This window comes from Vicugna pacos, chromosome 9, assembly GCF_048564905.1.
Source record: "Vicugna pacos chromosome 9, VicPac4, whole genome shotgun sequence".
Lineage (NCBI taxonomy): Eukaryota > Metazoa > Chordata > Mammalia > Artiodactyla > Camelidae > Vicugna > Vicugna pacos.
In genome coordinates, this window is record NC_132995.1 from 4,243,726 (window position 1) to 4,269,376 (window position 25,651).

Genomic DNA, 25,651 nt, shown 5'->3' on the forward strand with positions numbered 1-25,651 from the left:
GGCTGTGCATTTATTTCAGTCAATGGTTTTGGCGACCATGAAGGGACCCAGAGCAGATGTCTCTCCTTCACCTGAACTCTCCAAGGAACTGCAACCTTGGTACCAGCATTGGCCTTTTGTGCCCATGCACCTCCTCGCGGAGTCCAGACAAATTTGGTGAGTCTTTCCTGGTTCTCAGGTCTCCCATATTGGTTGATGATCCTGAGTTTTATTTGGCAGTGTATCCAGGTACCTGGCCCTCCAGTTGAAAGATACTGGGGGGAAACACCCACCCTGTGGAGACATGCTGGGTGGGGCCTGGTTGAAATATACCAGGAAATACCCACATAGATGAGACATCCTGGGGGGGCGCTGGTTGAAAGACACCACGAAAATACCCACCTTGAGGAGGCGTCCTAGGTGGGGCTGGTTGAAAGATACCAGGGAAATACCCACTCAGTGGAGACATCCGGGTGGGGCCTGGTTGAAAGATACTGGGCTCTGGACTGAGTGGTTAAGTAAGAGGCTGGTCTAACGCTTTCCTCAGTTTGGCTACCTCCATTAAATTTGTCGGGATAAAAGTAAAAATCTTATGAGGAACTTTTCAACTCCAAAAATGGGACTCTCCTCCTGGCTGACAACAGCTTTCTCAGGTCAATGAGAAACTTGCAGGAGTGATTGAGGCAAAGACCTCATATCGTGCAGTTGTCCCTGTGGGAAAACCTACTAGCGATTTTGTTCTGACAATCCGACCTTAGAATGGGGAATAGAACTTTCAAAACAAAAGAAGAATGAGTGATTGCCAGCCTCCAACTAATCCCCCAGTCAGGTCTATGTATGTACAAAACTTACAATTTTAATTGGGAATTTAAAAAATTTCACCCTGAAAATAACTAGCCAGGCCTAATAAAAACATTTTTTGGAACTCTGACCTTATAAAAACAAATTCCCCTTTAGGGGAAACTTGGATTTCTCTTCCTGTGTCCTTGAAATGTAAATATTTTATCTTTCTCTGGGCGTTTTATGTATGTGTATGTAAGCATTTATGTGTTTCCATTTTTTTAAAAGAAAACTTGGAATCTGCTATTCAAAAGGCACAAGTATTGTGTACATATGGCGGTCAAGCAAATAAATTGGGATTCTCAACAATCCTTTGATTGTACCAATTATCAGGCGTTTTGCCATCTTAACCTTTGTTGCATCACCCTGGACCACAAAGGCCTTTACTTTTTGTGGAGTAAACTTTTGAATTTTATTTAGATGATACCCCCCACTCATGTGGAAAAGCCTCTTCCTCTTATTGGTTTAAAATCACTTCATATATATATATATACAGACATATACATACACATTTACATATACACATACATATACATAATTGATGGCTGTATGTTGGATCCTTTAATTTGGAGAAACTTCTAAATCGATGAAAGTTGAGAGAGCAAAAAAAAAAAAAAAAAAACGGTTTGGAAAGCTACATTTGTGTTTTCCCTTTCCCCTCAATGGGTTTGAGAGATGCTAACAAAAACGTTAGAATAATTAGTGTTATTTAGGTTGAGTAACTGGAAAAAGGAATGTAAAAAATGTCAAAAGATTTTTTTTCTTAACAAGAAAAAAATAAGGAACTTACACCAAATGGAAAATATTTTTAGATGGTTATTTTGAATGGAATAAATAAAATGGACATTTTTGGATTAAGATACAAGGTTTTGATACTATACTACGTAAAGTGTAAAAAATAAAAATAAAAAAATTAAGGCCAAAGGGATCACCTACTGGTCCCCAACATTAAAGTTCAAACAAGTCAGCTTTATTTACCCCAGTTTAAAATGTATATATTCATAGGTCTGGAAGAAATATATATATATACTGAGATACTTGACCAATGATTGGGGCAACAGACCAATTAATCAAATTAAAAACTGACAAGGGCCTACGTCCTTTGGCTCAAACTTGGGGATCCCAGAGACTTTTATATAAAATTAGATAAAATGGACAAGGAATAAAAGAAAAGTCTTCTGGCACTCCTTTCAGAATTAAGACTTATTGATTAAACCTAATAAATATAAAAATTAAAGGTATAAGGGTTAATAAAATTTAGATAAAAGTTTGTAAAATTAGTATATTTAAATGGGCTTTATATAAACATCTTTTGCTTAATTATGTTGTGGGATAAATATGTTTCAGTGGAAAAATGCTTCCTCTTCTTGGTATTATAAGGCTGGGCACATATCTGTCCCTCAAAAAAATTTAATTAAACAAACTAAAAGAAACCAATAGAATTACCTGGGCCATCCAATATAAGGTAAAACTAAAAACTAATACTCAGGGGCTAATAAAAAAATAATACTAAGAGATTTACCCTAGGTTTAACTTATAACTCAAGGAAAAAAGACCTTAGTAAGTGCCGTATGCAAGCTTTTGAAGACATGATAAAGTAAACATTACAGTTTTAAAACATGGAATTCTTTGTTTAGAGCTCTTCTCACTGATACACAAAAGCAAATTAAGAAGATACAATTGGATCTAGGTGACAGACCAGTTCTCTGGGCAACTGGAAGTGTCTGTCTTTGTCTTGCAGATCGGAAATGTAAATACAGCAAACAGTGACCTAGGACGGAGCCTAATTAGCTCAATGAGATAAAACTTAAGGCCAAAAAAATTTTTGGCATTTTAAAACTCAGAAATCTGACAGGTCCTTCAGACTTTGCCAAGGACAAATAGAAATCTTAAATGTCTTTTTCATATATAGTAAGCCTTAGTGATTTGAGCAAACAAATTCAGTTTCCTCCAACTGTCATTTATAAGCAATAAATTTATATTGTTATACCTAACTCATAAGTAAGTTTTAAAGTGAAGCTATGAGATCTCTAGCTTTTGTCTGTTTACAAGTCTGTATAGACATTATAGATATATTTCTACTGCTAAAAAAAAAATCAAAATCAAAGAGCTCTGCTTAATTGACTTAAAAATTATAGCTTACAAATTAAATATTTCTAAAATAAAAACTGACCAAGTTGACTTTCATGTTCATGTGAACTGGAAAACATTCAATTTTAAGTTAATACTTGGTATTAAGTTTAGTTTAAGTTTGTTCTAATTAATATATACATCTTTAGAGTCATCAATATTAAGTATAATACCTTTACTCTACCTAGGTTTAATGAAAGTCAAATAAGGTCCTGTTATATCTGTTGCAGATTTGTCAAAAAAAAAAAAAAAGTAATGTGTTGTGATAAAATGCTAAGTAAGTTAAATGCAAATGAGATGAGAGCTTTTAGGTAAATTCTTTAAAAATATATTTTTTAAAATGTATGCTTAAGATAATCTCTGTAAATATTTGGTATCTTTAAATTCTAGAGTTGTGATGAGTTAAATGATGGGAGTTTATTAAATAGCTATGCCATTTTCAGATAAAATAAGATTAAAATATTAATTAATTAACATTTGACTTCCTCTTACAGAGAAACTAAAGGTGTTTAGAAATATTAATAAATGGTTGGTGCCACCCTGAACTATTCTCTACTATTAAGGTAAACATCTCAGTATCCTAGGAAAGTAAGATGAATGTGTAAAGGAAGATATAAGGAATGGAGTTATATTTTGTTAATGGAAAATAGTAACTTTGTCCTGAAGCTGGTTACTTCTGAATGAAAGAGAAGATAAGGGACAAAATAACATGAGTATAGAAAGCTGCGGAAGGCTTGTGGCAGAGGAACCCTGAGAAAACAGTTTTGTACATGGTCAGGACTGGCTAAGTTTAGAATAAATTTGGTCAAAGTAAATGAATCTTAGAAGTAAGCTGGTACAAGACTAGATTTAGTTTTCTCTCTGTTAAGAGGACAAAGTTTTCTTAAAATGTTAATCCGCCTTCAGTAACAGATTGTAAAGCTTCTTATACCCCTTAAGTGATCTGTTCTACATTTACCTTTGAAATATTTTCTTGTTAATGAGTAGGTACTCTTTCACAGTGATCTATACTTTTATCTTACCAAGTGTTTTGAAACCTTTTAACAAGTTTCCCGAATATCAAATTCTGATTAAAGTTCTTTTGACCTCCAGTTAACTTTGGGGTGATATAGAGGGACCCCTGAAACATCCCAAAGAGAGATTTTAAACTAGTAAGTTTCACTTGGTATGTTAAATAACATGGGAAGTATGTCAAATGAATAAATCTTCCTAGGTTATATTGTATGAGAAAATATTATTAATATAGATATTCTAGAAATTATATGGAATCCCTAAAATTCTGGTATATCTAAAATGTTACCAGTCATAATTCTGGTTACTGTGACCAGGTTTCTTTATTGATTACAGTATAACGGTGTTTAACCATACTTTATAATCTTTTGTCATTTATAAGCAGTTTTTGTTTTATTCTGATGATTTTGCAAAATGCTTTCTCTTCAAGATTTACTAGTTTCTAATAAATTTCAAACTATAGCACTGAACTAAACTGGGTAAGAAATTTTAAAGGTCTGATGAAAACTCTGATTTCATAAAACTGTTAACAAAAGGATTAGTTGCATGGGACTGAGTAAACTGATGAATATGGTTATAATTTTTGATTTTGTCTGAAATATTACTGGCTTTTAATCTGTTTCCCAGACATAAAGAAACACTTCTCCTTAAGCTAGTTATGATTCACAGCAATTTGATGAATTATACCTATGTAAGCAGACTTGGAACAGTTACCTTTTCTATCTGATCCCTCCAGAGACTGCAAACTCTTAGGTCCCCAGTGGCTGTATCAGATAAATTAAGAAGATCATCTCCTAACAGGTATAGGAATCTCAAGATATTTTAAGGACCTTAAAAAGAAAACAATTTACCTAAATCTGTAAGGCAAAAGTCTATGACAAGCCCTTGACGTGGTTTTCCTGGCCTTAGGAAACTTTATTAAAATTCTAGCCTGAGACTCCTTATTAAAAGTTCCAACACAGCCAATTTAAAAGAGACTACATGATCAAATAATCAGACTTAACTTGTAAACAAATTAGTCTTGATTTGGCTATATTTGATAAAAAATGAGGGTAACTTTAGAGAGAAAAAGATTATATTTTAGTGGATATTAAATTCTAGTTTTGTTAATTGAGGCCTATATTTACTAAGACACTTCCCAAATCATTCCTTACTGTTATGTTACATTGCTGCAAAGTTAATTGAATTATTAAACGGACACTCTAGGTTTGTCTCTGAAGCTCAGTAATCCTTCCTTGGATGAAGGTCCAATGCCCCATCACCTGCAACCAGGGGATTATACATATTGGAAACGGCATGACTAAAAGAATTATCTCCAACCTGAATGGAAGGATCCTTTATCAGGTACTCCTAACCAGACCATACACAGCAAAAGCTGAAGAACACTGACTTTTGGACTAGTTTCCAGTCAAAAAACCCCTGCAGTGGACTGGCCTATAGAGTACTGCTCACCTTAAAACAGTGCTGAAATGGAGAAGAAGCTACCAGGCCAGGGTGAAAAGAAGATGACATCTGAGGTCAACAGCTGACCCAAGACACTGGACCAGGCCTGTATATCAATTACTTTGATAATTGCTCATACCTTTGATTATGAACTACTCCAATTGTTAGGTTTATGGTAAACTACCTATATCTAGTATTTCTGTGTTACCTTGGTGGGTTTCTGTACTACAAGGTTCTAACTAGACAGCCCTCAGAAAATTTATTCTATAGTTATAATTATAGTTCTGTTTAGGCCACTGTTGACATTACAATGTGGGAGACCTCACCTGGCCAATTAATAACACCCGCTCTCAGCCTGACCATGAATATAAATTTTCTTATAAGATCACTCAAGCTCAATCAGAAAAACAAGCAAAATTTTAACCCCAAAATGTAACTTCTCGACTATTAAATCCTTACTTGTGACTTTATTAACGTTACTAGTTGTATTACTTACATCCTTTCCATTTTATAAGATTGTTGTCTCTTACATTTCCCAGTGTGTAACTAGGCCTCCAACAAGACTGATGATGGCTAAACATCTTGAGGATAAACATAAAATTTATAACCCTGCATAGAATAATTGTAATAGTGTGATTCTAACTATGGGAATGAGCAACAAAGGGTAAACATTTCCTGCATCATAATAGACTAGTAAGACAGGTGATCCAGAGAATTTTTAGGATCAACAGGGCCTGATTCAAAAACTAGCACTTTGAGTGGCATGACAACAGATTCTTCACCTGATCTTGGAATTAGCCTTCCTAGCACTGCGGCACAAAAGTGGTCATGAAATGTTTCCCAAAATTTTGGTCAAATTTAGGACCAAGGGGGAGCACTGTGAATGAAAATACTGCAACCATATCAGTAAAGAAAGAATGCTAAACACAAGTCAGCAGCAGCTGCCGCCGCCCTCCAGTGAGGACAGGCCTGCAGCCCTGCTTCTGCAGCCACTCACAGTGGTGCACTCAGCAGACTCACAATAATAAAGGACAAAATAATGAACCTAGATAGCTAGGTGCTTGTAAAAGGAATGACTTCAGTGAGCCCAAATGTTTGCTTCCTCCCATACATAGAAAAGCACTAAATTCTTGAACTTGAGATGCCTGATTTTCTTTAGATAACAAATAATCTTTAAATGTTCCAACTACCTGGTCTTTGTTGTAAAGCTCCTATATATCCTAGCTCCTCTCCTACCTCTTCGGAGCACTCCCTCAGAGCCATCTGAGGGGCTGTCATCCCGCCTCGAGTCCTCCCGCCAAATAAAACATAACTCAATTTTTAGGCTGTGCATTTATGTCAGACGATAAAAGGAAAAGCTGTTTTTGTACATGCCAGTATGAAATGGCCCATTCTACTAGGGAAGAGTTTTCTATTTCTCATTCTAGTTTATAATACAGAGACAAGTCTAGCTCTTTACCTTAAACAGCCTTAAATGAATTCTACTTGCAGGGAATAATCGGGGATCCAACCACGGCCCCACGGCAACCACTTGGGAGACCCACGTTCCCAGCCACTGGATTGCTTGAGCCTCAGAAGCAAGACATCTTATTTCCAAGTTTAGCTGCCCATGTAACTGTAAGCTTTTACTGGAAAAACTCTTCCACTCAGGGACTTAAAGCCAGGGGGTCAAGACAATGGGAAGCATTATCTCCTCCCCCGGCCTCCCAGAGTCCCCTGCCCAGCCTCCAGCCTGTCCCTGTGCAAACCTGACTCCCTCTTAGCCCCACCCCCCCGGGAGCGTTACCCAGGCCCCGCCCCGGAAGTTCCGCCTCTCATCTCGCGGATGTGACGATGTTTACGGACCCGGAAGTGGAGAGCGCGGAGGAAAGGTCACACAGCACAGGGTAAGTTCCTTTTTTCTAATATAAATCTGTACTGCGCGGTCCCCTTCCTCCATCCTCAGGATTTGGGAGTCACTGCGAACCTACAGCCCCAACACCCGGCCCCCCGGCCACGTAAGTCCGGACGCGCCGCTCCAGGTCGGGGATCCTGAAACCGCTCTGAGGCTGGTCCCTGCCCTTGGCTTTTTTGCATTCGGTCACGGAGACACTGCCTTTCCTGATATTTTCCTGCTAAGAACCCTCTACTCCCTCCCTCCAACCCCGCCCGTGTAACATCCTCTTCCTCGCGTCCCCAGCCTCGCCCTCTTGGCCCCTGGAGGGCAACGCCAGCCGTCCCGCTCCCGGGAGGCCAAGTCCTCTCCCAGGTCCCGGTATGCTGGGGAGCCCAGCCTTCTCATGAGACCTCCTGCCTCCCAGCCCCTCTGTCCTGGCGTCCTCAGGGCTGCCCATCTGCTCCGCGAGCCTCCCCTCGTAGTCAGCCCTTCCCCCACCCCACATAGGGGGAGGTGACGTGAGTCAGCCTTGTGCCCCCCCGCCAGTATTGTTACGTCTCAAATTCCACCCCGCTGGAAAACTGTCTCTCCGTTGAAGCGGGCATCCTATTCACTCGTCCGTAAGTACCTGGGCGAGGGGTTCAGTTGAAAGAGAAAGCAGCTCAGAGGAAGGTAGAAACACTGAGGAGAAAAGAATGGTAGAAAATCGATGATGTTGTTTGGGATGGCTGAGGCACTTGCAAAGCGATTGTAAATAGGTTTATCCCTTAAAGTAGCAGGTGGATGAAATAGACATGAATAAATGAACTGGATCTCCGGGCATTGGAGAGCCACAGCAGGAGAGTGGCCCTGGGTCGGCGGGAAGACAGGGTGACTAACAACGGTTAGGCGCTTCACACAGGGAGTGGGAGAGAGTTTAAAAGACTTGGAACCATGGCCTTCAAAGCATGGTGGTCCTGGGAGACAGAGGACAGAGGACAGCTATTGACTTGGAGAGCAGAGGAAGAGAAAGAGCAGGAAGGAGGCACAGCCTCCTGGGGTGTGAGAGTGGGGAGGAAGGGAGGGTGAAAGGATAGAAGGGATGTAAGCCGGAGGGCAGACAGGGAGCAGAGGTGGAGGAAGAATCAGGCAGAAATCCGTGGAGATACAGGGCAATCAGAAAGGTTGGGGGGAAAGAGCAGCAAGAGGGGAAACACGTTGCCGAGTGGGGCAGGACCGGAGCCAGGGAGGGGATAGGAGCGCAGCAGGGACAGAGGGAGGGTAGAGGGGAACGAAGATAGAGACACAGAAAGAAATAGGGAGACAGATAAAGAATGAAATGGAAACACAGTGCAGGTTGAGGGGGCAAACTGAATGCAGATGGCAGGTGAGTTGTTGGATGTGGACAACTAATCTGCGTCATACTGATTGATGGCTTTACAATGTAATACATTAGACGTTTGTTTGCTTAAATCACACACCTCTGGCCAGATATTCAAAGGAAACGAAATCATTCTATTGAGGGAAATATCTGCACTCCAGTGAGCATTACTGCATTATTCAGGACAGCCGAGATGCAGAATGAGCTAAAATGTCTGTTGACACATGGGTGGACAGAAAATTTATGTCAGCCATGAATTAAGACAGTATTAGGACAGAAGAAGGACGCTCCTTGGAAACCTGAAATGTGAGACTCATAGAGCCTTGGAGTGTAAAGGTTGTCCTGAGGGCTGGGTGGAGAGGGAAACGGGGAGATGTAGGCCAAAGGTTACAAACGTTGAGTTGTAAAATAAAATAGTGCAACCCGCACATCTAATGTACAGCCTGCTGACTGTAGTTACTCTCATAGTGCGACTGTATACTTGGAATCACCACATAGAGGCAAAATGGTAATCTCGAGTTGACAGAAGTATAAATTACTTTCTTGTGAGAATTATTACACAGTGTGTACACTTGTCAAATAATCGCTTTGTAGGCCTCACCACGAGTGGGGTGAGATACCAAGAAATGTGAAGAACTCCCTGGTTGGCCTCTGTGTATTTTCCTGTCCTGAGTCCCTCCTGTGACAGTGGGCAGCAGAGGACTGTTTAGTCCACGTGGTGAGGTTCCCCCGATGTGTGGTTGTGGCACAGGAAGTGGGTATGTTTTTTAGGAGTGTTAAACAGAATGTTTTCAGCTTGAAAGATTGATCTCTGAAGACTCCACTCGTCTGAGGAAGAAGTCAGGAAGAAGAGGAAGAAGAAAGAAAAGGAATCAGGAATGACTCCTCAGGTAAAGTCATATTGTCAGTTTTCTCTTTATTATCACAGTATAGTGAGTTTACAATGTTGTGTCAATTTCTGATGTACAGTGTAACATTACCTTCATATACACACACACACACACACATATTCCTTTTCATGTTCTTTTTCATTATAGGTTGCTACAAGGTATTGAATATAGTTCCCTGTGCTGTACAGTATAAAGTTGTTTATCTATTTTATATAGTAGTTAGTATCTGCAAATCTCGAAATCCCAATTTATCCCTTCCCACCCCACTGTTCCCCCTGGTAAGCCTTAGTTTGTCTTCTATGTAAGTCAGTTGCTCTTTTCTAAATAAGTTTATGTATCTTTTTTTTCTTAGGCTCTTTTTTCTAGATTCCACATATAAGTGATATCCTATAGTATTTTTTTCTTTTTCCTGCTTTCTTCATTTAGAATGATGAACTCCACATTCATCCATGTTGCTACACTTGACATCATATCATTCTTTTTTATGGCAGAATAGTACTTCATTGTGTGTGTGTGTGTGTGTGTGTGTGTGTGTGTGTGTGTGTATGTATCACATCAGTTGATTGTTTTGTCTGTCTTTCCAAATTACCCTCTTTTGGACTCGCTAATCTTGTCTGACTCTGAAGTATCCTGCGTGACACCTGTACATTCACAGTCACCCAGCTTCTTTCCTCAGTGTTTGTCATCTCCACTTAGATTCCATCCCCATGACCCAGTGACCTAGAACGTGCAAAGAGTCTCCACTGAGCATTGTCCTGGGCAGGGCTTCACACTAGTGGATTTAAACAATTGGTGTGTCAGTGCTGTGGGCAGCAGGGTTGTTTAGCAGCCCATCTAGATGCACTATCCAATCTCTATAAATCAAGATAAGGGAGCTGCGCATGTTTAAAATAAATAAGTAAACCTAATTACCTCCCCCCCAAAATAAAACCAAAATATAAATAAAGCAAAATATTAAAAAAAAATTTACACAAGGTCCTGGGTTCAGTCCGCAGTACCTCCATTAAAATAAACAGAAGCTCCGTGTGGATGTCGGTATTAATATGCGAAATACCTGGTAAATTCTGGAAATAGAGCAATAAGGGGAAATTTGTTGTGACTTTTTCTAAGAGAATCGAAGCTAAATGAGTGAGTCAGTGAGTGAAATAATGATTAAGAGATATCAGTGATAGAGGGTGTTTTATTCCATCATCTATTTTAAACTATGAAATAAATCTAAGTGGTTTTTTTTTCCTTTTTTTTTTTTTAAGTTTTTGTGGGGGAGGTAATTAGGTTTGTTTAGTATTTATTTTTAGAGGTGGTCCTGGGGATTGAACCCAGTACCTTGTGTATGCTAAGCATGTGCTCTACCACTTGAGTTATACCCTTCCTCCTAAATCTAAATGTTTGAGGGTTGGAAATTCTTTATATCACTTCTATCATCTCCATTCTTCTGTTTTTTCCTTTTCACTGTGTTGGTTGTTTTTTGGCCCATAAGGTTTCTGCTTCATTGTTTTACAGGTAAATACCCAGTTTCCCAGCACCATTTGTTATGAGACTGTCTTTTTTTCACTCTGCAATCTTAACATCCTTGTCAGTACATTTTAAATAGATGCGAAGGATTGTATCCGAGCATTCTCTTCTGTTCCATTGATTTTTGTGCCTGTGTCTAAGCCGGTAATGTGCCATCTTGATTACTTTATAGTATGCTTTAAAATCTAAAAAAAGGAGGCCTCTATGTTTGTTCTTCCAGCTTTTTGGGTATTTGGGGCCCTTTTAGATTCCCTATAACCTTTAGTGTGTTTTTCCTATTTCTGCAGAGAAAGCCATTGGAATTTTGATAATGACTCCATTGAATATGTAGAAGAGTTTGGGTAGTTTGGACATTTCAAGAGTATTAATACTTGCAGTGCATGAGTACAGATTGTCCATTTATGTGTATATTTTTGGATTTCTTTTAGGAATGTTTAGTAGTTTTCAATGTACAAATCCTTACCCTTTTTGGCAAATGTATTCCGTAAATATTTCATCCCTTTTTAAATACTTACTAAATAGTTTTCTTCTCTAATTTTCCGTTGACTTTGTTCACTGTATACAGAAATGAGCTGATTTTTGCATGTTTGTTTTGTATTGTGCAACTTTTCTAAAATTATTATTTGATGTACCAATTTTCTTGTGGAATATTTATAGGTTATAAATATATAACCATATCATATAAGAAACAAGATAATTTTACTTCTTTTTCACTTTGCGAGACTTTGACTTCTTTTTCTTGTCTAATTGCACTGGCAGGACTTTCAGTACTTTTTGAAACAGTAGTGCAGAGAGTGTACATCCTTGCCTTCTTCCTGATCTGAGATGAGGAAACTTCCATTCCTTCACTTTTTAGTATGATGTTAGGTGTACGTGTTTCATAAATCATATTCATTTGTTTTCTTCGCTCATGGGGGAAGGTAGTTTGGTTTATTGATTAGTTACTTACTTGAGTCCTGGGGTTTGAACCCGGGACCCCGTGTATGCTAGGCATGCACTCTACCACTGATGCCCACCCCATAAGTGATATTCATTCTGTTGAGAACATTTACTGTTTCTATTTTGTTGAGTGTTTATGTCTTGAAAGGTTGTTGAATGTTTCAGAATGCTTTTTTATGGATCACTTGAGATGATCTGTGTGTTTTTTTCTTTCATCTGTTAATGTTGATATCAAATGAATTGATTTTTGTATATTATGTTCCCCTTGCCTTATAGGAATAAAATCTTTTTGCTCATGAAGTCAGATATTTTCAATGTGCTGTTGAAGTTGGTTTGCTAGTACTTTGTCAAGGATTTTGCATCAGTATTCATGAGGAGTATTGGTTTTTAGTTCCCCTTTCTTGTTGGGTCTTTCTGTGGGTTTTGTTTCAGGATCTTCCATGCAGAATTTTTTTCTGGATTGAAGTTTTTTTTTTGAAATTAATCTTTTTTAAATGGTAGAATTCTGCAGTGCACTTATTTGATCCTGGGTTTTTCTTTGTTTGAGATCTTACTACTTGAGACTCTGTAGTCATAATTCAGTTCAATATTTTTTATTTTTTAATGGTTAAAGTTTGGTAGGTTGTGTGCTTCTAAAAATGTATTAGATTATGTAATTTGTAGGCATTATTTTTTATAGCATTCCCTTATAGTCCTTTAAAAAGGACTTCCATTTCAATTGCTTGTGTTGTTGAGAGGGAGGTACTTATGTTTCTTCATTGATTTCTGCTTGGAGGAGGAGGTACTGGGGACTGAACCCAGGACCTCTTGGGTGCTGAGCATGTGCTGTACCACTTGAGCAATACCCTCCCCCCATATCAGTTGCAATCTCTCTTGTTTCATATCTGGTTTTCATTCTTTTTTCCTTCCTTTTTCCTTATCTAGATATGGGTTTTTCCATTTAAGTTTTTTCAAAACACCAACTCTTGCTTTGTTGATATTTACATGTTTCTAATTTCCTTTTCCTGTTCTCTGGTCAAATCTTATTTCACTCTTTCTTTTTGCTGAAGTTGAATTTAGTTTGATCTTCTCTTTCTACTTTCTTGAGATGTAAAAATGGTTTTCTGATTTGAAATCTTTTGCATTTCGTTGTAACCATTTTGCTATGTTGGCTTCCCTTTCACCAGAGCCTTCACTGCATGTTATAAATTATGGCATGTTGTCTTTTCATTTCCATCCAAATGTTTAAGAATATTCGTGTGATTTCTTCTTTGTGCCATTGATTGTTTAACAATTAGTTGCTTAGTTTCCATATTTTGCAGAATTTTTCTTTTTTTTTGTCCTGTTTTAGTTTTATTTCATTGTGACTACAAGAAGTTACGTTTTATGATCGCTGTGTCTTAAAATTGTCAGGATTTCTTTTGTGGCCTAACATGTGCTCTATCACGGAGGATATTTCATGTGTGCTTGAGAAGTGCGTGTTTTCTGCTGCTGTTGGAGTGATCTGTACGTGTATGTTATATCTAGTTGGTCTGTAGTGTTGTTCAGGTCCTGTGATTCCTTTTCATCTTCAGTTTGGTTCCATCCAGAAGTGAAACTGGATCACTGAAGTCCTCAACTATTTCTGAGCTGATTCTATTTCTTTCTTCATTTCTGTTGAAGTTTGCTTCATTTTCGGGGAAGTTCAAATGTTAGGTATAAACATAGAATTCCTTTATCTTCTTGGTGAACGGACTCTTTTAACTTTATGGAATATCTTTTGTGTTCTGTGTCATTTTTTATCTTTATTTTGTCATGTTGTCAAATACAATGTATGCTGGAGAACACAGCAGACTGGTACATGGGTGCTAGAATAATTTACCAGAGACAAAAACTGGAAATAGAAAAGGAAAGTATCAGGTTACACTGCCATAGACAGCAGTGGAGTGCACACACGAGGTGTGCCTGTGTGAGCGTTGAAATGGAATTCCAGGGTCTTTTTCCGGGCCGGGCGGAGGAGCTGGTGAAGTCAATGGGTTGGGGGCTGTGCCCAAGTTTTTTGATTGGCTGTAGGTGAGGTAAGAATCTCAGGGTTGTGAAGGGCTGTGGGATTTATGATGGATAAGCTGGGGACCAGCCTGAAAGAAGCCAGCCTGAGCTAGTGTGAGATTGGGTGTTACCTGGGGCTGTTAGTTTGTTGGGGCGAACACACCCAGGACAGAACATACTTTATCTTTGGGGTGATGGCAGGCAGCCTTCTGAGAGCCCAGGAACGGGGGCTGTTGGACTTTGAAGGATGTCATTTGGCCCCACAGTGTAGTCGCCTGCTCTCTGTAGGTGGGATGGCTTCTCCCACCCTTTCAGCTTTAGCTTTTCCCTCTCCTTAGATTTGTGAGAGTTAACAGTTCCCACTCTCTGACACACTCCCTCTGTGTCTGTGTCTCTGTGTCACTCCCTGTCTGTTTTTCCTCTCGTTGCTTCCTCTGTTGGTCCCTGCTGAGGCACATTGTACAGTGGTGAGAGGCTGGAGCCCCGGCCAAGCCACTTCACTTGAGTGTAATTTCAGAAAGAATGCATCTAGTGTTTCCTTTTTTTTTTAATTGAGTTATAGTTGATTTACAGTCTTCTGTTAGTTTATGGTGTGCATCAGAGTGATACAGTTATGCATGCATACAGAAATTCTTTTTCATTAAAGATTATTTTGAGGTATTGAATATAGTCCCTGTGCTGTATGCAGTAGGACCTTGTTGTTTTTCTGTTGTATCTATAGTAATTTGTATGTGCTAATCCCAAACTCCTGATGTATATCCCTCCCCCACTTTCCTCTTTGGTCATCATGAATATGTATTTTATGTCTGTGAGTCTGTTTTAAAAATAAGTTTAATTTTATCATTTTGTTAGATTCCACTTATGAGTGGTAGCATATATATCTGTCTTTCTCTGACTTACTTCACTTTGTATGATAATCCCTAGGCCCATCCATGTTGCTGCCACTGGCATTATTTCTTTCTTTTCTAAGGCTGAGTAGTGTTTCACTCTGTATATTCGCCAACGCCTTTGTTTAGACTCTGTCAAAGTACATTCAGGTTGCTTCCATGGCTCAGCTACTGTAAATGCTGCTGCTGTGCACCTTGGGATGCATGTCTCTGTTTGCATTCGAATTTTCTCCCGATCAGTGCCCAGGAGTGGGATTGCTGGATCAAAGCGTACGTCTGTTTTTAGGTTTTTAAGGGATGTCTGTAGTGTGTTTTATGCTGGCTGGACCAAATTACATTCCTACCAACAGTGTAGGGTTTCCATTTCTCCAAAGCCTCTCCAGAATTTCTCTGTAACTCATTGTTTGATTCCTAAGGTTGAATTTCAGAGCCCAACCCTCTGAGTTCAGGTGCTTGCTGTGACATTTCTTAGCTTCTTGAGTTGAGTTTCTCAGTGTGTTTCTGACACAGTTTTGTCCCTTGTAAAAAGGGAACAGATCTTTCCTAATGAGATAATATGTTGATAACAAATTCATGCCTCTAAATTACTTATTTTGAGGAATGTTTAGCCTATAGGAAGTATTCCAACACTGTTAATCGTTGTTATTATCACCATCATAATTGAAATTTTCACATTTCTATAAAGCTAATGTGGACTTTGTGATCTCTGAAGACACTGCTCATTCTGTAGCTCATCTAGACATTGACTGTCACTCTGTGTGTAGGACAGAATATCTACTGCATCGGCATAGACATTTTGCTGAGTTTGATACATGTGTTCCATGGATTCTCCACACAGACAAAGAAAACAATCACTGTTAGTTGAATGATATCATAATCTCTTAGGAAGACGTGTAAGAATTTTTTTAAAAATTAAAAAATAAAGTGGGGAGACACAACTTGCTCCAAATACTTAACTTCAATCTGTCAGAATACTTACTTCACCAAAAACAATCCTTACCCTTCTCACTTTTCACTTTGTATGGAGATAAGAATTCTCCTCTTGACCCCTTGGTGTAATAAATTTTCATTTCAGGAACAGCTAATCTTTGAGGATGTGGCCATCAGATTCTCCCAGGAGGAGTGGGAGTGCCTGGTCCCTGCTCAGAGGACCTTGTACAGGGACGTGATGTTGGAGACCTGCAGGAACCTACTGTCCGTGGGTGAGAGAACTTCCCTGTTGACGTTGAGATTTGCCCTTGGGTGTTTTCATTTTCCCCTGTTTGCATCTTGGCAGCCCCTGTTCTGGCTGATCTGAAGGTACTGTTGTCTCAGTCATGACATAGTACAGTGACTTTAAACTGACCCTTTCTTCAGATGATCCGCCCATTTCATGTTATATGAGGGGTTGTTCCAGGGCTGAATTATAAATAAAGCTCAGTGGCAAACTGAAAGAATTCCCAGTTTCCTGTCTTCTACCTTCTACCTTGACTCTTCACTCTGTATTGTTAGGAGGAGAGCTAGATATCTGCATACCACACTGTTCTTTATATATTCAGGAGGCATGTGGTGGGAAGTTATCAAACATTTTCCTAGATACATCTGAAGAGTCCTCACTCCTCAGCTAAACAAGAGAGTTGTGATTCTGGACAAGATACAGCATTTTGCATTTCTTCCTTCGGATAGGCAAGGGTTTCTTTTTCTGCTCTGAATATTATCTCCATTTTGGGGAAGAATAGCAAAGAGCCCTAAACTATGGGATGTGATTTGAAAATAGCAAAAAAACAAAACAAACAAATACCCGAGTGGGTCAGAATGTTAGAGAAATGTGTGCACAGGTCAGCCCTCAGAGGGCAGAGAGGAAGCCACAGCATTAATAGTGTTTGGGGTCCTCTTTTCACAGTGGAGAGTTCTTTGGGCAAACAGAAGTTTATTTTTGTTGAAAACTCTTGAAGGAAATATTTCATCTCCCGAACTTATGGGTGTATTTTCTTTCTCAGGTAGTATTTAGAAAAAAATTTTATTTTTAATTTGTTTGTGAAATTCTTAACTTTTTCTCTACTGAATTTGTTTCCCTATTCTAAACTGCCACGAATTTCAGGTATTAGTTACATACACTAGATTTAAATTATGTGCTTTCACAGGCTATTTTCTGTTCCTTTGTATTTCTTCCTTTAAACTAAGTATGGTAAATCTGTTTAGCATAATAGTTTCATCCTTAATTATGAAACAGCAGTATGTACTGTTAATTGGCATGTGCTTTTGAGTTATGATAAAATACATTCATTCATAGGAAAAAGAACTTTGTTTCATTTGTGTCTTTTTGTCATAGGTTGTTTGAAAGTAGGCTGTCCTAAAATTACAAGAATTACCTTTGATCACTTTGTTTTCGATAAAGAATTTTATTTTTTTGTGTGTTCCTAACATTTATAAGATCATGCTGGGGAGGTTCATAACTCTGGTAGAAGTACTAGTTTTAGTGTACTGTCATGTATTTAATGTTAAACATTTACTGATGAATTTAATGAATAGGGTACTTATGGTTCTTTATAGATATGTCTCATATACTTGTGATCAAGAAATTACAAGTGAAGGCAAATATTGATAAAAAATTACTCCAAACAGCGATGACAGAAAGACATGAAAGGACTGAAAGAAAACATTTTGACCCCAGGAGCATCCAGGAAAATGCATATGACAGTGACTCTCAGCAGAGAGATGAGGAAAGAAATTACAAAGGAACGTCTGTAAACGGTAGTGGAAATCTCCGTGAAGAGAGAGACCAACGTGGCACAAGTGGTGCAGGAACCGAGCCCAGGGGAAACAGACTTGCATTAAGCTTTCAGAATGAACTGCATATTTTTAAAAGTGAAGAGAAAATTGATTTTTTTAATGAAGCTGACAAGACAGGCAACAGTAGTGCCTCATTTTCACAACTTCTAGGAAATTCTTCTAGTGTCCAAACCAACATTTCTGAAATAGATGGGAGTGATTTTATGCATCCTTTAGTACTGACACAAGACCTTAAGACACACAGCGAAAGACTGTACAAAAGTACCCAGAGTGGCAAAGCTCTTCTCCAAGGGTCATACCTCAGTACACACCAGATCATCCATACGAAGGAGAAGTTAGATAAATGTGATGTATGTGGGAAAGTCTTTCCTTTTCATTCAAAACTTGTAAGACATCAGAGAATTCATACTGGTGAGAGACCTTACAAATGTAATTTCTGTGGCAAGCTCTTTAATCATAAAGACACACTTCGGAGGCACGAGAGAATTCATACTGGAGAGAAACCTTACAAATGTAATGAGTGTGGCAAGGTATTTAATCACAGAGGAAATCTTGCAAAGCATTGTAGGAGTCATTCTGAAGAGAGACCTTATAAATGCACTGAGTGTGGCAAAAGCTTTCGTGAGAGATCACATTTCAGGCAACATCAAGTCATCCATTCAGGAGAAAGACCATATAAGTGTGACGTCTGTGGAAAAGCCTTTGCTCAAAATTCATACCTTGTAGTTCATTATAGAATTCATACTGGGGAGAAACGTTTTAAATGTAATGAGTGTGGCAAGGTCTTTCGCTATAAATCAACCCTTCAAAGTCATCAGACAATTCATACTGGAGAGAAACCTTATCAATGTAGTGAGTGTGGCAAGGAATTCAGCTGTAAATCAACCCTCAAAAGTCATCACGGAATTCATACTGAAGAGAGACCTTATAAATGTAATGAGTGTGGCAGGGCTTTTCATCGCAAAGGAGGGCTTACGAACCATCAGAGAATTCATACTGGAGAGAAACCTTTCAAATGTAATGAGTGCAGCAAGGTTTTTAGTACAAAAACAAACTTGAACACTCATCAGAGAATTCATTCTGGACAGAGACCTTATAAATGTAATGAGTGTGGCAGGGCCTTTCGTCACAAAGTAGTGCTTACATACCATCAGAGAATTCATACTGGAGAGAAGCCTTATCAATGTTGTGAGTGTGGCAAGGTCTTCAGGTGTAAATCAAGCCTCAGAATTCATCACAGAGTTCATACTGAAGAGAGACGTTATAAATGTAATGAGTGTGGCACTGCTTTTCATTGCAAAGGAGAGCTTGTAAAACATCAGAGAATTCATACTGAAGAGAATCCTTACAAATGTAATTGGTGCAGTAAGGTTTTTAGCACAAAAAGGAAGCTTAACACTCATCAGAGAACTCATTCTTGACAGAGACCTTATCAACATAACAAAGGTTTCAAAACCTTACATCAGGCCTCACATCTCACAGAACATCAACTAATGCAGTCACAAGAAAACTCATATAAATGTCATGTATGTGGGAAAGGCTTTGGTCGATAATGACACCTTGCAAGGCATCGGAGAATTCATAGTCAGGAGGAACCTTTCAAAACTAATGAGTATTGAAAAGCCTTTCCTCACATCTCAACCCTCACTACGCCTCAGGGAGTAGATACACAGGGGAAACCATATCAATATGATATATGTGGGAAGGTCATCATTCAAATGTGACAATTTATATTCATAGGAGATTCATTGGGAGAAATGATGGATGTGCTATGAATGTGGAAAAGACTCACTTACTGTCAGATAACCATAGTTGACAGAAATCAGAGAAATGCAATGAATGTCTCAGTGTCTTCAGTCAAAATTCATACATGAGTCAACTGACAATATTGTAAATAAACTATGCTTCAATTAAAAAAGATCTTCCATGAATTCCTACTAGACAGGACGGTTGCAAATATGTGTGCGGCAAATCCTTCATTATAGTTTGAAGCCTAACTTAGAGCCAGATAATCCCTATTGGTGAGGTACGTTAAGTAAGGGCTTTAGCAGGTGTGCACATCTTAAGCTTCATTTAACAGCCGTCCTGGAGGGCAATCAGATACATGGGTTTAGTGTGACCAGGCCTGTAGACAGGAGATTCATTCAGCAGAGAAGGCATTCTGGCGATCACAGAGGCCCTGAATGGGAAAAGTCCTTACTTGGGTTTCACCTCTCAGCAGTCACCAGGTAGTCCATACTGGACAGAACGTTAGAGATGTTCTGAGTGTAGCAAAGCTTTGGGGTCATGCCTTAGAGCAGGGGCTTCACCAAACACATCTTACTTAAAAATGCAATGGAAATAGCAGTTTCATAATACTCCTCACTCATCACTAGAGATTAGAATATTTATCCTGGAGAGACCACACAAGAGTGTGGTAAGAAATTCAATCAAAGATCACAAGTTGGTGGACAAACTGGCGTGATACCTTACAAATGTAATGGTGTGGCTAAGCCTTTAGCTTGAGTTCCGTTTCTTAGGCAACAGGAGGAAGTCCATGTTGAAGAACAGCCATGGTAACGTATGGTAGAAAATGTATGCAGTCTCACAGTCCACTAGACTTAAGAATATACAGTTTGGAGAGAGACCTCAGTAACCAGTGTGTGTACTAAGGCTTGTATCTGAAGATCAACTATGCGGAACACAGAGACAGAGACTAATGTAAAATTGTGACTTGACTCAGTAGACACGTGTTCATGGTGCCCTTCTGTAGACAGGCCGCAGCGGGCTACAGCGCAGAAAGCTCCCCCCCACCCCCCACCCATGAGCAGAGCAGCAGGGCATCCCGGGACTGGCTCTTTCACAGGAGGAGCGAGACCGGTTATGTGGTGGGAACAAAGCTCGGGGAAGCTGGTCACTTTCTCCATCGCGTGTTGTAGATATGTATGTTTAGTGAAAAGTTCCTCTTACCTTTGGAATTTGAGGGGAGAGCAGTTCCTGTAAGAGGAAAAATTAATCAAAAGAACCTGAGTGGCAGAGCAGTTTATTTCAGACTCTGACTAATGTGCAAAAATGTGCAAAAATTGAAGAGAGTACACTGAAATATCTAGTTGGTTTTATTGAATGATTTGTTATTCTACATAAAGAGGTGCTCCAAGGAGCTGTACACTATGGAAAGCCTTTTCAGGCATAAACTGGGTGGGGTAGAAAGTTATTGGTAAAGGGAAAGGTTCTCTCAGGCAAGGCTGCCTTGTTTAGGGGAAGGACAGAAATCTTCCCTTGTAGGTTACCTCAGTGGCGTTCAGACACTTGACAGTGGTTGGTTTACTGTCGCGTTTCTTTGAGGGGTGAAACTACAGTTAAGTCTTGCTTTGCTGTCTTGTGGGTGACTCCACCTTGGGACTATTTTCGTTTGTTTCTTAAACACTCCCTAAAAGCTGCTCCTTAGTCCTGAATATTCAGCATATGAATATTTCTTCCTATTCAGTATATGAATATATTTCTCCTGGGGTTTTTTGTCCAGCCAAATCAGTGTCATGACTTCCACCTTCATTTACTTGCAGGGAAAATAGGAATGTAGTAAGCATATGAAAAATAGTAGAAATTTAAAAAATTCTACAAGTTCACTTTTGCTCTTGGCCAACTCAGTACAATAATTAGAAAAGAACAATATTCCTCAGGTTTCTGTAAAAATGAACCTTGTACAGTGGGAACATGTTTGTTTGATAGATAAACTAGGAATTTCGTATATTGTGCAAAAATATTCTTTGTTGTTGCTGATTTGCTTTTGTGGCCATTCACTGGGCTAGGACGGACCTCCAGCCAAAAGTTGGTTTGGTCATTCAGAGTGATATTAACATTCAAGTGTTATGAGAATGTTCTATAATTCAGATTTCTCAGGGGACAGGGAAGAGTTTCTAGTTGTTATAAAAATGATATGAAGAAACAAGGAATGGTGAGTTGCTTGGTGTGTTAATGTGATTGCTAGGTGGGGGCTTAGGGGAGCATACCCACTTAGGGTTTGAAGTTCCAGTTGGTTAAAGTTGCTCCAAAGAGGAAGCCCTCAGATTGTTTTGTCACCTTCATCACTCAGGCCAAGCAGGAAGAGGTTGCAGTGAGGTGTAATCCTTCTAAGCAGAGAAACATCCCATTGTTCAATACAGTTGTTTCAAATGCTTGAGAAAAATCTTCCTTAGATGCATCATGTAAGACTTTTACACTAGGTTGCTAAGAATTGGTGTCTGGGCATGTTTTGTAGATAATATAACTAAGCAGTGTACTAGAGGAGCAATTATCAAAAGTCTGTTAAAGTTTGAATTTCAAATTAGTGGATCAGACGATATGTTACGTGGTTAATTTTCTATTGCAATAAAATATGTTTGTAAAATTTTTCTTAGCATTTTTTTCTCTTCCTTGTGCTTTTCCTTTATTTTACAACAGGGAAGTATATAAATCAGTGAGTTATTTTGGGTGTCTTGTGATATGATAATTCTCATAAGGAAATGACTTGTAGAAGGAAGGTGCATTATAAACGTGAAGAAAGATTTACCTTGGAGCTTCACTTCAGTCAAAGCACTGGAACCACAAAATGGTGATGTGAAATCTTTTGTGGAAGTTGGCTGTAGGCAGGTGTTCAAAAATCAAGTTTCTCTTTTTACTAAATACATATAAGTAACATAATGTCTCTATAGTAATTTATTGTGTCATTTTATCAATTCATTCAATGAATGCCTTGCTGCTGAACATTTTCTTTAAGAGAGTGATGTATGATGATAATATTGTTGTCAGACAACTTGCAAACATACTAAATCACACTATATTGTACAAATGAAAATGGTGCCTCCTACTGTGTGCAAGTTATGCAATCAAAGAAGCACTGGCTATTATCTGCATTTTGAATTCAGGTAATAGTGCTGTTGTACAAATGGAAGGAAGACATGACGGTAGACACAATGGCATGATGGGGAGGAACTGGAGAGATGCATTTTAAGGTGCAATTAACACGTTTTGTTTCCAGAGTCCTAGTGATGCACCTGCACCTTAGCAACAAGTCTCTTGCTCCCCCATTTTGAACGTTGTATCATTGCAACTCTCAGTGAAGCTGAAAATCTGAGAATCTTGTATCTATTTTGCACCTGTTGTTCCTCTATGTAAGTTTCCATGCCACACAAATCTGAAGACAAGCCCTTGGTTTATACATTCTCTAGGTTTTCCACTGAAGTAAAGTGAAGAAGTCCAAGCTAAATATGTAAATTGTGCAAAGCAGTCTCTTTAAGCAAATAATGAAATACATGATTTTGAAAATGAAGTTTCTGAAACGACTGGAAATAGAACTGCCATATGTCCCTGCAACTCCACTCCTGGATATATACGTGGAAAAAACCACTCATTCGAAAAGATACACGCAACCCAATATTCTTACTAGGGCTATTTACAGTAGCCGAGACGTAGAAGCAAGCCACGTACCCATCAACAGATGGATGGAGAAAGAAGTGAAATACAGATATATTCATGGAACTAGAAGATATTATGCTTAGTGGAACAAATCAAAGAGAAAGGCAGTATGATATCACTTGCATTTGGAATGTAGAAATTAAAGCCAATAAATGCATATAGCCACACTGAAACAGATCCAGTGATATAGAAAACAATCGAGGTTATCACTGGAGAGAAGGAAGAGGCTAGGGGTAAGATAACAGTACAAGATTAAGAAATCCAAACTACTATATATAACATAATTAAGCAATTATCTTCAGCAACATACTGTACATCACAGGGAATCACAGCAATTACTTTGAAATAACTTCTAATGAATTAAAGCCTATAAAATAGTTTGTCACGATGCTCTGCACCTGAAGCTAATATAATACTGTAATTCAACTATACTTCAGTTAAAATCAATCAGTCTATCTATCTATCTAATAAAATGTGTCCACAAAATGGAATTAAACTTCCGTTGAGAAATCTGGATATGATGCTTCCAACTGTAACTTCAAATAGAGAATTTTCTTCTGGCCTTTCAAACTGATTCTTCTGAAATCTTATGATTCCTATTTATAACCCAACAAACACCTCCACACATTAATTTTCAAGAAACATATGGAAAAACATCTTGGGCAATTCACCTAAACAGTATTTCATAACTACTACAGGACTGAGGCCAGTTGAGGTGGCCTCCTGGCTGAATTAGGAATAGAAAGTTTGAATGAAAATACTGCAACCATATCAGTAAACAAGAAATGCTGAAACCAAGGCATCAGTGGCTGCTGCCACCCCCCAGTAAGGACAGGCCTACAGCCCAGCATCTGCAGCCGCTCTCAATGGTTCTCTCTGAGTGGAGTCACAATGATAAAGGACAAAATAATGAACCTAGATAGTTAGATGCTTGTCAAAGGAATGAATTCAATGAGGCCAAAAGTTTGCTTCCTCCCATACATAGAAAAGTTCAAATTCTTGAACTCAAGATGCCTGGTTTTCTTTAGATAACTAGTAATCTATTGTTCCAACTACCTGGTCTTTGTTGTAAAGCTCCTTTATATCCTAGCTCCTCCCCTACCTTTCGGAGCAGTCCCTCAGAGCCATCTGAGGAGCTGTCATCCTGGCTCGAGTCCTCCTGCCAAATAAAACATAACTCAACTTTTAGGCTGTGCATTTATTTCAGTCAATGGTTTTGGCGACCATGAAGGGACCCAGAGCAGATGTCTCTCCTTCACCTGAACTCTCCAAGGAACTGCAACCTTGGTACCAGCATTGGCCCTTTGTGCCCATGCACCTCCTCGCGGAGTCCAGACAAATTTGGTGAGTCTTTCCTGGTTCTCAGGTCTCCCATATTGGTTGATGATCCTGAGTTTTATTTGGCAGTGTATCCAGGTACCTGGCCCTCCAGTTGAAAGATACTGGGGGGAAACACCCACCCTGTGGAGACATGCTGGGTGGGGCCTGGTTGAAATATACCAGGAAATACCCACATAGATGAGACATCCTGGGGGGGCGCTGGTTGAAAGACACCACGAAAATACCCACCTTGAGGAGGCGTCCTAGGTGGGGCTGGTTGAAAGATACCAGGGAAATACCCACTCAGTGGAGACATCCGGGTGGGGCCTGGTTGAAAGATACTGGGCTCTGGACTGAGTGGTTAAGTAAGAGGCTGGTCTAACGCTTTCCTCAGTTTGGCTACCTCCATTAAATTTGTCGGGATAAAAGTAAAAATCTTATGAGGAACTTTTCAACTCCAAAAATGGGACTCTCCTCCTGGCTGACAACAGCTTTCTCAGGTCAATGAGAAACTTGCAGGAGTGATTGAGGCAAAGACCTCATATCGTGCAGTTGTCCCTGTGGGAAAACCTACTAGCGATTTTGTTCTGACAATCCGACCTTAGAATGGGGAATAGAACTTTCAAAACAAAAGAAGAATGAGTGATTGCCAGCCTCCAACTAATCCCCCAGTCAGGTCTATGTATGTACAAAACTTACAATTTTAATTGGGAATTTAAAAAATTTCACCCTGAAAATAACTAGCCAGGCCTAATAAAAACATTTTTTGGAACTCTGACCTTATAAAAACAAATTCCCCTTTAGGGGAAACTTGGATTTCTCTTCCTGTGTCCTTGAAATGTAAATATTTTATCTTTCTCTGGGCGTTTTATGTATGTGTATGTAAGCATTTATGTGTTTCCATTTTTTTAAAAGAAAACTTGGAATCTGCTATTCAAAAGGCACAAGTATTGTGTACATATGGCGGTCAAGCAAATAAATTGGGATTCTCAACAATCCTTTGATTGTACCAATTATCAGGCGTTTTGCCATCTTAACCTTTGTTGCATCACCCTGGACCACAAAGGCCTTTACTTTTTGTGGAGTAAACTTTTGAATTTTATTTAGATGATACCCCCCACTCATGTGGAAAAGCCTCTTCCTCTTATTGGTTTAAAATCACTTCATATATATATATATACAGACATATACATACACATTTACATATACACATACATATACATAATTGATGGCTGTATGTTGGATCCTTTAA

The 25,651-nt window shown here is 39.0% G+C and overlaps 1 protein-coding gene across 9 annotated transcripts; it reads left to right on the top strand.

Annotated features, from left to right (window-relative positions):
- The first annotated feature begins 3,481 nt into the window (after nt 1-3,481).
- Nucleotides 3,482-24,267, top strand: LOC140698345 (uncharacterized). Of its 9 annotated transcripts, none has more exons than XM_072968507.1 (7): nt 3,482-3,512; nt 4,697-4,761; nt 5,167-5,507; nt 6,895-7,289; nt 9,435-9,529; nt 15,950-16,076; nt 17,407-24,267. In XM_072968507.1, exons 5-7 carry the CDS (start codon nt 9,518-9,520, stop codon nt 19,065-19,067), a joined length of 1,800 nt encoding a protein of 599 aa, XP_072824608.1. In that variant the 5' UTR covers nt 3,482-3,512; nt 4,697-4,761; nt 5,167-5,507; nt 6,895-7,289; nt 9,435-9,517; the 3' UTR covers nt 19,068-24,267. The 9 variants fall into 9 exon arrangements, with proteins under 9 accessions (XP_072824608.1, XP_072824601.1, XP_072824603.1 ...); XM_072968500.1 differs by having other exon boundaries at nt 3,483-3,512; nt 9,411-9,529; XM_072968502.1 differs by having other exon boundaries at nt 3,483-3,512; nt 5,167-7,289; nt 9,411-9,529.
- The last annotated feature ends 1,384 nt before the right edge of the window (nt 24,268-25,651 follow it).